At 45.6% G+C, this 12,633-nt stretch overlaps 1 protein-coding gene across 1 annotated transcript in view; it reads right to left on the bottom strand.

Annotated features, from left to right (window-relative positions):
• Positions 1-509: 509 nt before the first annotated feature.
• CHCHD6 (coiled-coil-helix-coiled-coil-helix domain containing 6) overlaps positions 510-12,633 on the bottom strand; it is a 248,992-nt gene continuing 236,868 nt past the window's right edge. The window contains exon 9 of the mRNA XM_066597036.1: positions 510-3,623. Coding sequence (XP_066453133.1) covers positions 3,600-3,623 — 24 coding nt within the window. The 3' untranslated portion in view covers positions 510-3,599. The remainder of the gene's footprint in view (positions 3,624-12,633) is intronic.

A 12,633-nucleotide genomic window follows, 5' to 3' on the forward strand; every position in this document is an offset into this window, starting at 1 on the left:
TATTTTGATATTATGTACTGTAGATGGTGGGATATACAAAGTCTTCACAATTTTACGTTGAACATTTTTGTGAAGTTGTTCCACAATTTTTAGACGCAGGTTTTCAGATTAGTGAACCTCTGGCCATTTTGGCTTCTGTGAGATTCTGCCTCTCTAGCATACTCTCTTTATACACAATCATGTGAGTTAGTAGAAAATTGGCCCTCCAGCAGTTTTACAATAGTATCACTTACTTTTCCAGCCTTTTGTTACTCCTGGCCCAACTTTGTTGAAAGGTGTTGCTACCATCAATTTCTAAAGGAGTTATGAATACAATGGAGAAATATCTCCCTCCCCCTCTGATATGTGTTCTACTAGGAAGAAGATACGGTTAGATGACATCTACAGTTCTTTGCATTTTTTTTTTCTTTACAGTTATTTACGTTTTATACAGGAGGCCCAACTTTCTTTGGAACTGGAGTTTTACAAATGTCCACTAGGAGATCGCTGAAGAACACATGGACAGTGAATTCTGGCACTGACTTTTATTTAGTTTTTCAGGTTTACAAAAATGCAGTTTTATGGCAGAGACGGCAGAAGGCGCATTACTGAGGAATATATATCACCCCGTCATGCAGGAGGCATATTGTGGCTTCAGCCAGTACTAGAGATGAGCGAGCGTACTCGCTAAGGCTAACTACTCGAGCGAGTAGTGCCTTAGTTGAGTATCTGCCCACTCGTGTCTAAAGATTCAACAGCCGGCGCGGGTGAGTTGCGGCGGTGAGCAGGAGGGAGCGGGGGGGGGGGAGGTATCTCCCCTCCGTTCCTCCTCGCTCTGCCCCGCCACCGGCACCCGAAGCTTTAGACACGAGCGGGCAGATACTCGACTAAGGCACTACTTGCTCGAGTAGTTAGCCTTATCGAGTATGCTCGCTCATCTCTAGCCAGTACTGACGATCCCGCCTGCAGGTGATGGGAGCATTACTAATACTCACTACTACAATCACAATTCTTTGGCACGTGCAAAACTCATCAGAAATGGACTAAACTTCCTAAATCCTAATTAAGGAGCGTCATGGACGGAAAATATATATAGGGAGAATCAAAAAGAATGGCGCAGAAGTGAAGCTGACTCTTCCTGCATAAGTGACATCCAGTGTCTGGAATGACACTAGAAGATAGAAGAACTCATCACGTATTTACTGCACCTTACAGATGTTCCATGTGGGCACCGTTGGCAACATGTTGGTAGTCAAGTTCTGCCCAGACGCGTCCTGTCATTTTGTCTTATCGATTACGGTGTAGTGGAGATTCCTTGTTTTAGGTTGTCTAATGTCACCAACAGTGCCCATATCCAACATCTGTAAGGGGCATCACATTGTTGAGGAGTTCTCCTATCCCTTCATATCCTTCTAGCTGCCAGATGTCACTTCATGTATGAAGATATCCACTTTATCTCCATATACAGGGCGATTCAAAAAGAACCGTGCAGAAGTTAAAGGCAGCGTCACCTGATACGGTTGTGATATGAAGGTGCCATCTGCAGGCTGGCAGCACCTACAGCACTGAGTATCAGGGCGATCATAAACCTTCTGGTGGGAACATAACAAGGCATATATGGGGGAGGGGAGCAGAACAGCAGGAGGCCCCTTTAGACTGTGTGGCACTGAATGACTGCAGATTATTGGCGGGTCCGGTTTTTGTATGGTGCCGAATGTGTTGCTTGTAGACCCAGAAAAATTGGCACATACATGACGCATGGCGCTTCTGAGGACGGTTGTGACCATATATATGTGAGAAGCCAAGCATCTAATGCACAGTCCTGGGAAATGATGATGGGACGCTCTGTGCAGGGGCGAAACGGAAGCAATCTGGGAGCCCAGCAGCCATTCTGATTGGTAACAACCAATATGGCTGCCACCAGTTTCGCAGCTGGACTGGTGATACGGAAGGACGGAATGTAGAATCAAAGAACAAGGCAGAACTGTCATCAGGAAAGCAAGGTGACCATACGGTATAACATGGGTCACGCCAGCCACCGATACAACTAACAGCATGACAGAAGACCAATCCACATTTCTAGGAGCAATTCGTGCAGGGCTGGTGGGGGCGGAGCATGACACAATGAAGATCCTTGCCATGCCCCGCCCCTATAGGTCCTGCACTGCGCATTTACAAGTTTTGTGCAGAAGTGTTTCTTCAATGAGGTCAATACTCTTGAAATTCACATGGAAACGGAGGTGGCAGCCATTTTGTAGGAAGAATGAACATTCCTGTAACACGCCATATAATATTATACATAGTGCAGGGCCGAAGGGGTGAGGCGTGACCTGTCTATTTGTTTCCCTTTGAATCCTTGTGCTCCGCCCCATCAGGCCCTAAGCTGTGTGTAATACAGTTATTATATGGATAACTCATTATGATGACATCACTGAAGCAGATCCTGATGGCGGCAGGAGAACCTGCGCAGATCGCTAATCACTGAAGTATATTGCAACCGACGCTTCAGTTACAGATGTAGCAGAGCTCAGTCTGTCATTTTACAGATGCCATTGGGCCAGGAGAATATACCATCAGTTATTACAGGTGTATTATCATCACTCAGCGTTGGGACCTATTCACATGGGCGTAAATATGTGCTGTATAGAGTGTATATATGGAGTGTATAGAACCCATTGACGTCAACGGATTTATTCACAAATGTGTATTTTTCACGTGATTTTCACTTGCGTGAAACAAAATGTCATTTTGGTTTGTATTACGGACGGAAATAGCCCATAGTAGTGAATGAGACAGCGCAAATATACATGTGTTGTGCATAAAAAATGGTCCCGTCTTGCACGGAAATATGTAGCTTTTATGTTTGGGGAAAAAAGTCAAGAAGGGCCAAAATACGTGTGAATGAGCCCTTAGGCCTCCAGCCCACCAGTGTATTTGGGCCCGTGTGCTGTCTGGGTTAATTCACGGACAGCACACGGTCTGCTATAACCAATGGGAATATGTACATGGCCATTTTTTTTCCACACGGACCAAAAAAATTCATCACATGTCCTATTCTTGTCTGTATCACGGATGACAATTAGGACATACAAATACATGTTAATGTCCTGACCGTCTATATATGGTGACAACACAAGGACACGTGTTCGTGTGATGTCAAATGCGAGTTGCTCTGGAACCTTTACACATGGCAAGTGTACGCCTGACCTTATCAGGATGCGCTCCCAGAAACAGGCCATGTTCACAACTGTGCAGCATTCCGGAAGTCCCACGATCCTCCCTATAGGCAATGGGACCGGCGGTGCTGCACCCGAAGCTTCCACCAGCTTGTTCTCTGGACCCTATGATGTCACCCTTGTAAGCAGCCCCTAAAATGACTAATTCAGCTCTGCTACATCTCTGCGTGTGAAGAAACAGCCCATATCCGGCCGCACCTACAAGATGGCTGGCACTGGCCTGTATAGCGGACAGGTCCGTTTATCAGTTCATATATTACATGGGAACGTATCGCACTATAAAATCTGCATTAACTCTTCATTTGCCTGCAGTCAGTTTTCAGCCTGGGAGAGATACAGACGGTCAGCTCTTAATTTTCTTCCCTTGCGCTCACAATAGGCGAATTAGCCGTGATTGAAGAGCAGGTTCTGTAAGAGACAAGAGATGGCAGAGAGTTTAGTTAAATGCGTAACATTTCCACGTTAACAAGAGTGTAATTACGGCATCCAAGTCATCTCTCCAAATGGCTAATTTAGAAACTTTACTGCGGTGCTGATATGTATAATCAGCGGCTGTGGATATACACAGCAATTCACCGGTGAGCCGCGCTCAATGGCTTCTCGACTGGAGTGAGCTTCTTACATTCACCATGACAACCGCCGGCCTGTCGCTATATGGCTATCATACCCAAGCGACAAACACAGCGGCGAGTCCAAAATACAAGGCAGATACAAGAGGAGCAGCTTTACTGCTATTAACATGGCGGCCCGGACTCTGCCGCTCGTAGCCGGGGCTGAGGCTGCTCCTCCTGTCGGCCAGTTGTAGTTGGCTCCCATAAGATACAGCAGCCATTCTCAGCAGTGTGGAGCCACCATTTAGTCGCTGGTCACCAGATGGAACTTCTTGTAGTGGCTTCTGAACATCAGGATGGGCCACGGGGTCCGGCCTACATGATTAATGGGGATCTCTGTGCAAACCAACTCCTGAAGAGGACTTTCCAAAATGGAAAACAGCTGCTTGTGATACCCAGAACGTCCCGGAATACACACCATGAACGATCCGTATTGTCATCCATATTGTCTTTATGCATCTCCCCACATTATAGACCGGGCAGCTGTAGAGCATACAGGGCTATCTAACTTAGTGAGATCTACTGTTATAGCCTCAGAGGGTCTGGAGAGTGATGCACTACCGAGCTGTAAGAGGACCTCCCGGGAAAGGGGGACGCAGGATAGATATTCGGGGCGAGGCAAAAGTCTGGACACACAGGTTTAGGTGTGGAATGATGAGGTGGAATAATGAGAAACTTAACTTCTAATGTGTGAAAGTATGAAATTGGAAGGCAGGCTGCATTTTTTGGTGGAAGAGATGTCTTAAGCGGCCATTTTGAACTCTGACATTGAATTTAGCTCAGGTTTTTCCAGTGGGAAGGGGTCATGTGAGATATTTAAGTCTTGATAACTATTAAAGAAGAAAAAAAAAAAAAAAAAAAAGATTGTAGCGGCTGAGGCAATCGGCAGTAAACTTGCCAGTGAGTGGTCATTAAGATGCGTCTAGTGAGTCTTCAGTGGATGTTATTGATCTGAGTGTACAAAAGAATGATCAGCGTTAAAACGTGTGTACTCCAGATACTAAATGATGACCGCTATAAGACCAAATATCCTAAACTCCAGTACCAGGATATGGGGAGGGGGGTTGGTCAGCCAACGCCAGCATGAAATACGGGGCCCTACAGAAGCGGCACTGCTTCATCAGATCACAGTCAGGGACAATGACATGCATGAGGCGATGGATTAAGTCTCAGAGAGTGAAAGTCAGCGGGGTTCCCCCATGTCCGCCTGTTGCCAGAGTAAAGGATGCATTAATCATCCATCTATAAGGCCTTGGTGGACAATACGGGTCACATTACAGATGCCACACAATAATGTCACCCAGCAGATGGCAGACGTCCTTCGCTCTTGCACTTCGTATCTACATGCGGACCATGAAAAGGATATAAATGACATATAAGTGAGAAGTGGAATAACCAATCACCGTCTCATCTCTGAGGGAAAGCCGTCCGGTGCCACCAGTCAGGGACAGATCAAGGTCTGTGGGGGGTACAGAGCCGCCTACGATGGCCGATAATCAGGCAAGAATGGGAAAGTTCATTTTCCTGATCATCAAGCCAGGTGAAGCCGCACCCGGATCAGCCAACAAAACAGCAAATAATCAAATACCAGTTTGTCCGCTAATTGCATCTTTTAGGCACACAAGAAATAGTGATAGTCGGCCGCGCATTTTATGACACTTTATGAGGGGCGAAATACTGTACAGTACGTGTGATTCACCCCCCATACATTCTGAATCGGGCTACACAAAATAAACTTGTTCAAAGCTGTGTAATTTCACTAGTAGTCAGTAAAACCGCAACACAGTGCCCGCATTCTAAAGCAAGAACCTGAATACTAGCGCTATATGGGGCATAAATCCCATCACAGATGGCAGTTGCAAAACAAGCCACCAGAGCGGAAAATGTAAAGCGGGTGCGGTATGGCAGGACAGAATAGTGGCAATTTTTAATTGGCAACGGCCCGGCTATAATCTAGTAATATCAGCTGAAGGCTGAGATCCTGATCGGGGTGCGCGGGGCAGCGGATGATGGGTAGTTCTATCACTGTTGGGGCCAATATACTGGAGGAAAAAAAAAAAAAAAAAGAGTGCAGCTCCCTCAAAAATCAAAAGCCCCTCTCCTCTACCTGGACATTTCTGGTATATTCCGCACTGTCTATGATCATGTGATTAACTGTCCGCCCCGTAGTCTCTATTTGTACGAGACCGTTGATCATATAACTGCAAAAATATAAATAAGCGCAATTCTGGGCAAAAATCTAATCATTAAAAACAAACATGATGTATACAAGTGAAATCTGTCACGCTTAAAACAGCAAACATTGCCCCGGGGAGAAGCGCCATTGTAGTCCCAATGACACACCGCACTCGCTGCTACCCGTGACGTGTCCTGTCCCTGCCGCAGGGCTTCCATTCACTGTTGTGGCTCCACTAACTCCCCCCAACACCCCTGACCCCAAATCTCAGCAGGGGGACTTGTAACGGCGCTAGAAACCTCTCCCGGTCTCCATGTCGCACACATAACGGCTGAATTACGGAGTGTTCCTCTGCCAGGAAGAGAAGAAATAAAACAGAGTGCGTCACGTGAAAATATCAGCTTTGTGCCGCTGTTCCCTTCTAGAAAACGTCTCCAGTCTGAAGGACGCAGTTTGCCTCTGGATATGGGAGTCATTATTCTAATGTGACAGGACGCTGGAATCATCCGGAATGCTTGTCACTTTTTTTGTTAATTTTTGCAGGTTGTGAATGGATCGGTAAGAATTGGCGCGGCGGCGTTCTCCTGCTTTAAATGCCCTTGTAATTGTTTTTCGTTCTGGTGTTATTAATACCTGCAGGTAGCCATTTCTGTTTGAAAGCTGTGCCGCACGACAGCTGCACACAACGCTGCTGCTGCCGGCGAGCGGGAATGTAATTCTTTGGAGCCGGGATTAAAGTGCCTATACAGCAAGTCTGCCCAACGCGTTATATTAATCAAGTCGTAGTATGGGAGGGTACATGGCGTATACCTCAGCATGTCAGCGCAGGTGGGATACCAGAATCGCATGGGACCGCTGCGGGCAGGAGGACAGTATATACTGCACCGAGTCACCTACTACGTACACATGTAAAAAATTGTACAAGCAGGCGCTACATGGCCTTAAAGGGAACTTGTCACCAGGTTGAGCACTAGTAATGCTGCTCCCATGGCAGGTTTCATGGAGTCCGGGGAGGCATTTATTATATCTACCTGGCTCCAGGTATTATTATATCCAGCACTGTCACCCGAAAGTCGGTGTGGACCGTGCAGCCGGACGGTTGGCTGCGCACTGTGCACTCCCACTGATTGCTATGTTATAGCCAGTGACAGGTTCCCTTTAATGAGCCACTATACAAGGGTGTCAAACTAATTATCACCAAAGGCCACATCAGCATTATGGCTGCCTTCAAAGGGCCATTTTGAAAGGGCTCATGAACATGGGCGTATTTGCGCTTTGCATAATGAACACACGTAATACGACCAGCTTAAACACCATTGATTTGTATTGGGATGTTTAGACATGTGGTCTTCATGCGTGTATATTACACGTATGAAAAAAATAAATTTGCAACATGTCCTATTTTGGTCCATATTATAGGGGTTTTCCAGGCAGCACCCGCTGTCAGTGCCAGGTTACACCAGGGTCAGAGCGGAAGCTGCTGCTCCGACCAAGTGTGCTGACCGATGCTTGAAACTGCAGGCAAAATTGTCATTGAAATCAATAGGAGGTGCGCTGGCCTCTACGTGGGCGGCGCAGCAGCAGCAGCTTTCGCTCGGATCCCGATGTATGCGGACAACAATAACGGACGCGGATTGGAAAACCCCTTTAAAGTCAATGGGTTGAGTAAATTAGCAGTGTATACGCATGGTACATGAGTATTTACACAAAAAAAGCAGAAGCAATCTATGTGATGGTCTAGCGGGGTTTTTTGCACATACAAAAAACTGTGAACACGTGCGCAAAAAAAGGCAAATAGGTCCAAATATACAGCGATGAGCTTAAAGGGGTTGTCCCGCGCCGAAACGTTTTTGTTTTTTTTTAACCCCCCCCCCCCGTTCGGCGCGAGACAACCCCGATGCAGGGGTTAAAAAAACAACCCGCACAGCGCTTACCTGAATCCCGGCGGTCCGGCGTCTTCATACTTACCTGCTGAAGATGGCCGCCGGGATCCTCTGTCTCCGTGGACCGCAGGGCTTCTGTGCGGTCCATTGCCGATTCCAGCCTCCTGATTGGCTGGAATCGGCACGTGACGGGGTGGAGCTACACGGAGCCGGCATTCTACACGAGCGGCCCCATAGAAGACTGCAGAAGACCCGGACTGCGCAAGCGCGGCTAATTTGGCCATCGGAGGGCGAAAATTAGTCGGCTCCATGGGAACGAGGACGCCAGCAACGGAGCAGGTAAGTATAAAACTTTTGATAACTTCTGTATGGCTCATAATTAATGCACAATGTACATTACAAAGTGCATTAATATGGCCATACAGAAGTGTATAGACCCACTTGCTGCCGCGGGACAACCCCTTTAACTTTGGTCCATAAAAACGGTGTGTATTTAAAGGCTTTGATTCGTCAGCGAGTGGTACGTCTGGCGACATTTAATAAAAGGGGCTTAATTCTTTAAGATGTGAGTACCATGCACGTAGCTTCTGCACACAGGCTGCCACGTGTCGCACTCCGTGTATTAAGATGTTTTAAATGGAAGAACACAAAAAAAGTCGGACTCCATTGTCTTGCGGCCGTATTCCATGGGTTTCAGTGGGAGCCGAACTGCTGAGAGTCACAAAATTGGGGAAATGATAGAGGGGAGGAGAGCGTTCCCCTGTATCTGTATCAATGACTTCCTTGTCATTCCTCTTAATTGTCTCGGGGGGAGGATGGACTTCGAAGACCCTGTTAAATCTTTTTAAACAGAATAGCACTGAAGTGGCAGCAGGGGAAAATTATAGGGCGAGTGGAGGAACCTCAGAACGATATCCACAGTCAATATGGAATATGGAAGCCAAGTCTTTCAGGGCTGAGAGTGATTAGTCGTCACTTCCACATCTACAAGTCACCAGACTCATTGAGCTTGATATAAAGGAGATGCTGCTGCAAGGATTATCAAAAATATTCTAGACAGAAATACCGTCACACAGGTGAAGGAGAAAGTAAGTGAACCCTTTGGTATTTCCTGGGTTACTAATACAATGTGTCTGATTGTATTCAAGTCACAATTATAGACAAAACATAAAAAACGTGGTATCGTCACATCCGTAATGACCTGTACAATAAAGTGAACACACTTTTTAACTGGCATGGCAAATGTTATTTAAAAAAAGTAGGCAAAATGCTTTTTTTGTTCATTTTAGCACCCCCCAAAAAAGCTATAAAAGTGATCAAAAAATCCATATGAACCCCAAAATGGTACGAATAAAAGTTCCAGTTTGTCATGCAAAATACAAGCCCACGCAGAGCTCCGTCCAAGGAAAAATAAAGTTTTGGGACGTTGAATGTAAGGATGCAAAAAAAAAAAAAAAAAGATCCCCCCGCCCCCCCACCAAAAAAACTACAAAAAAAAAAAAAAAAAAGAGGTCTTATTATGCAGAAGTGCAAAAACCTTTCGGTATTGTTGTTATCATACGTGATGCTGTATAATTAACTCTGCACAAAAAAAAGGCAGAATGTGTTTTTTCTCTCTCTGCCATCCAAGAAAAATTACTAAAAGTTATACAATACATAATATGTACCCAAAAATGATACCAATAAAAACTACAGCTCGCCACGCAAAAAAAACAAGCCCTTATACGGCCATGTCGACGGAAAAATAAATACGTTTTGGCTTTTGAAAAGTGGAGATAAAAATCCCCAAAATCATTGCGTCCTTAGGTCAAGAGTAGGCTCCATCACTAAGGGGTTAAAATCCACACCGCAAGTCAGTTTACACTGCGGATGAGATTCTTGTAAATCCCATCCACTTTATTGCTACTGTAATACTCTGCGACAGAAAACCGTAGAATATCTGCCCCATGTGAACACGCTAACAGCCCCGCGAAGACTTGCTGCGGCCGTACGGCTCGGTAAGTATACACACAGTAGGCGGTGGCATATGTCCGCGGCGCGGCTCCATCATTACAGAGCAGTCAGGTGTTACAAGTCGCCTATTAATGATACAATGTATATTGTCTGATCACGTCCTTCACACTCGCCCTGCGTAACGATGTACTCATCTGTGCCGCTCATTCCATATTTATAGATACAAGACGCAGACAAAACAGACAAACAAACCCGCTGATAACGTTTCAATTATGTATAATACTGGAGCCTCTTGACCTCTCATAAGTGAAACGCGAGAGGAGATTCATTTAGAGGTCGTTCTCTGCCGGAGCGGGGTGATGGAGCTCAGGAAGGTGCTCCTGAGCGATCCATAATGGAGGAGAGCGCACTGCTCTTCCATATATCGGTATTAGTGCAGTGAGGCTGTGCGAGTACTGCCACTCACTTATAGCGCTTTACTACGGTATATATGGCTGCAATTGAAGTCCATTACCTGCTGCGGGGAAACAACGGCCTGGTGGACGGGTAACCATGCCAAACTGCTATTACCATTGTGGTTTCACTTTCATTGTTCTTCCAAACATTTAACACTTTGATGGCTTGGCCCTTTTTTTCCCCATTTTCAGTTTTTCCTATTTTCAAAAAAAAATCACAACTCTTATTTATCCATCGCCGTAGCGGTCTGAGGGCTCGTTGTTTTCTGCAGAACAAATTGTATTTTTCTGTGATTCAATTTAGGCTGAACGCACACGGTCGGGTCGGATTCCACATGCGAGATCCGGTAGCGGAATATGACCCCGTGCGCAGCCGGTGACCCTTACTTACCTGTCCGGATTCTTCATAATCTGTAGTGCAGATGTGCTGGCCGGCGTGCATGCGCAGTACACGTTATGCCATGCCATCGCTAGGCGATGGCGTGGATTCCATGGCCCATCCACAGTATAAACAATGGAAGCCGTCCGCGTGGAATCCGCACTCAAATAGAACATGCAGCGATTTTCCCTCCACAAGCGGAAAATCGCAATTGATTTCCGCTTCAAAACATGGAGAAGTGATTTTCCATAGCATGTTTATGGGCAGTATTTGCTGTGAAATCCGGAGGCGGACACCCGTGTGCACTGGGCATTAATGTACCATATAATGTACTGAAAAACTTGTCATCATTTCTAAGTGGAGTGAAATGGAAAAAAACACCCAATTCCACCATATTGGGGAGAGAGTCCTGTTTTAACGGCGTATACACTGCAGCAAAAATGAGATAACTTTATTCTCTGGGTCAGTATGACTCCAACGATACCAAGTGTATACAGGTCTTTTTTTTTCTGTACTACTTTTAAAGAAAAAAAAAGACCCCCGGCTGCCTAGCAACCGCACAGTTTTGTGTGATCTTATCGCGGGACACTGTACGGGCCCCCTGAACGTCAGGTGCCGGCTGTTTCTTACAGTCGGCACCAGGCGGCAGCAGTTCCAACGAACTGCAGCCGCCAGGTGTCCGCTGTAAGAACAGCCTGCACCCAACGTTGCATGGAGCGGGATCCACCCGCTCCATAAAAACATTTGTTCGGACTTGCAAACAAATGGACTTTGCGAACAGGCTCCGGGTAATACACTAGTACAGTACAGTACTGTACAATTGCACTCCAATGTAACAGCACAGAGAACACAGTGATAACGTTGAGGACAGATAATGATGTCACCTGCAGAGAAAACAGTGATAACGCTGAGGACAGATAATTATGTCATCCGCAGTCCTATGTGCTCTCTAACAGCACAGAGAACACAGTGATAACGCTGAGGACAGATGATGTAGTAGATATATATATACACACACATTTTATTATATATATTATATATACACACATATATATACAAACATGGGAAGAGGATTTTTAGAAAACGTATTACCTTTTTTTTTTTCAAATAATTAACAAAACTTCTCTTTTTACTGATTTTCGTTGCTGTAGGGGATTTGAACCTGCGATCACCTAGAGTATAGAGTATACTACAGTACCACAGTATTGCATTATACTGCAGTTTGATAGGCAGTCTACCAGCCACCAGAATGTCCCAGGCTGCGATGGCACCTCACGATCTCATCACAGGGGAAACTTGTTGTTTCCGATCCCCGAATACTGACAGGGGCATTTAAATGTTGCTGCCTTAATCTTGATCACAGATACCTAGGAAAGTCTTTAGTTACGTTTAACTGTATTCTCGCTAGTCAGATGAGGACAGACTATTTTGAGAGACACTTTCATTTAGCCATATTTGCAATATCGTTTGTGCTACTACGAGTAGTCTTTTTTTCCTAAGACGCTCAAGGTCTCTCCTTTTTTTCACTCTAGAATTAACTATTCTCTCATTTCAGGCCTTTATACGGCCTAGGTTTCCCTGAATTGATTTGATAGGGGAGGTTCTATTCTTATGGTTCCTGATAAATCGAGCGACGAAATGCGTAGAACCAAAGAACCAACTAATAAGCATTACCGTCTGTTATCCTTCAGTCTTCTCTATCTTTTACGTATCTTGGTACTGACACTGCTTCTTAGCAATATATACTGACACTGTGTGTAGTGGATCCACTTTCATCTGGCGTCCACGACTGAGTGAATGATTGACCGCAGTCTATGCCGCAGGGCACGGCATCACTCTATTTGGAAATAGCCACTCCAGACAGGAAGTCCTACATTGATTTGGGCTGTTCCGATCCTGACTTTTTTCACTGCTGATATACCCCTAACTGCTGGCTGGTATAGGGGTATTCACCAGTTATT

The sequence above is a fragment of the Eleutherodactylus coqui genome, chromosome 3, assembly GCF_035609145.1.
Source record: "Eleutherodactylus coqui strain aEleCoq1 chromosome 3, aEleCoq1.hap1, whole genome shotgun sequence".
In the NCBI taxonomy this organism is placed as follows: Eukaryota; Metazoa; Chordata; class Amphibia; order Anura; family Eleutherodactylidae; genus Eleutherodactylus; species Eleutherodactylus coqui.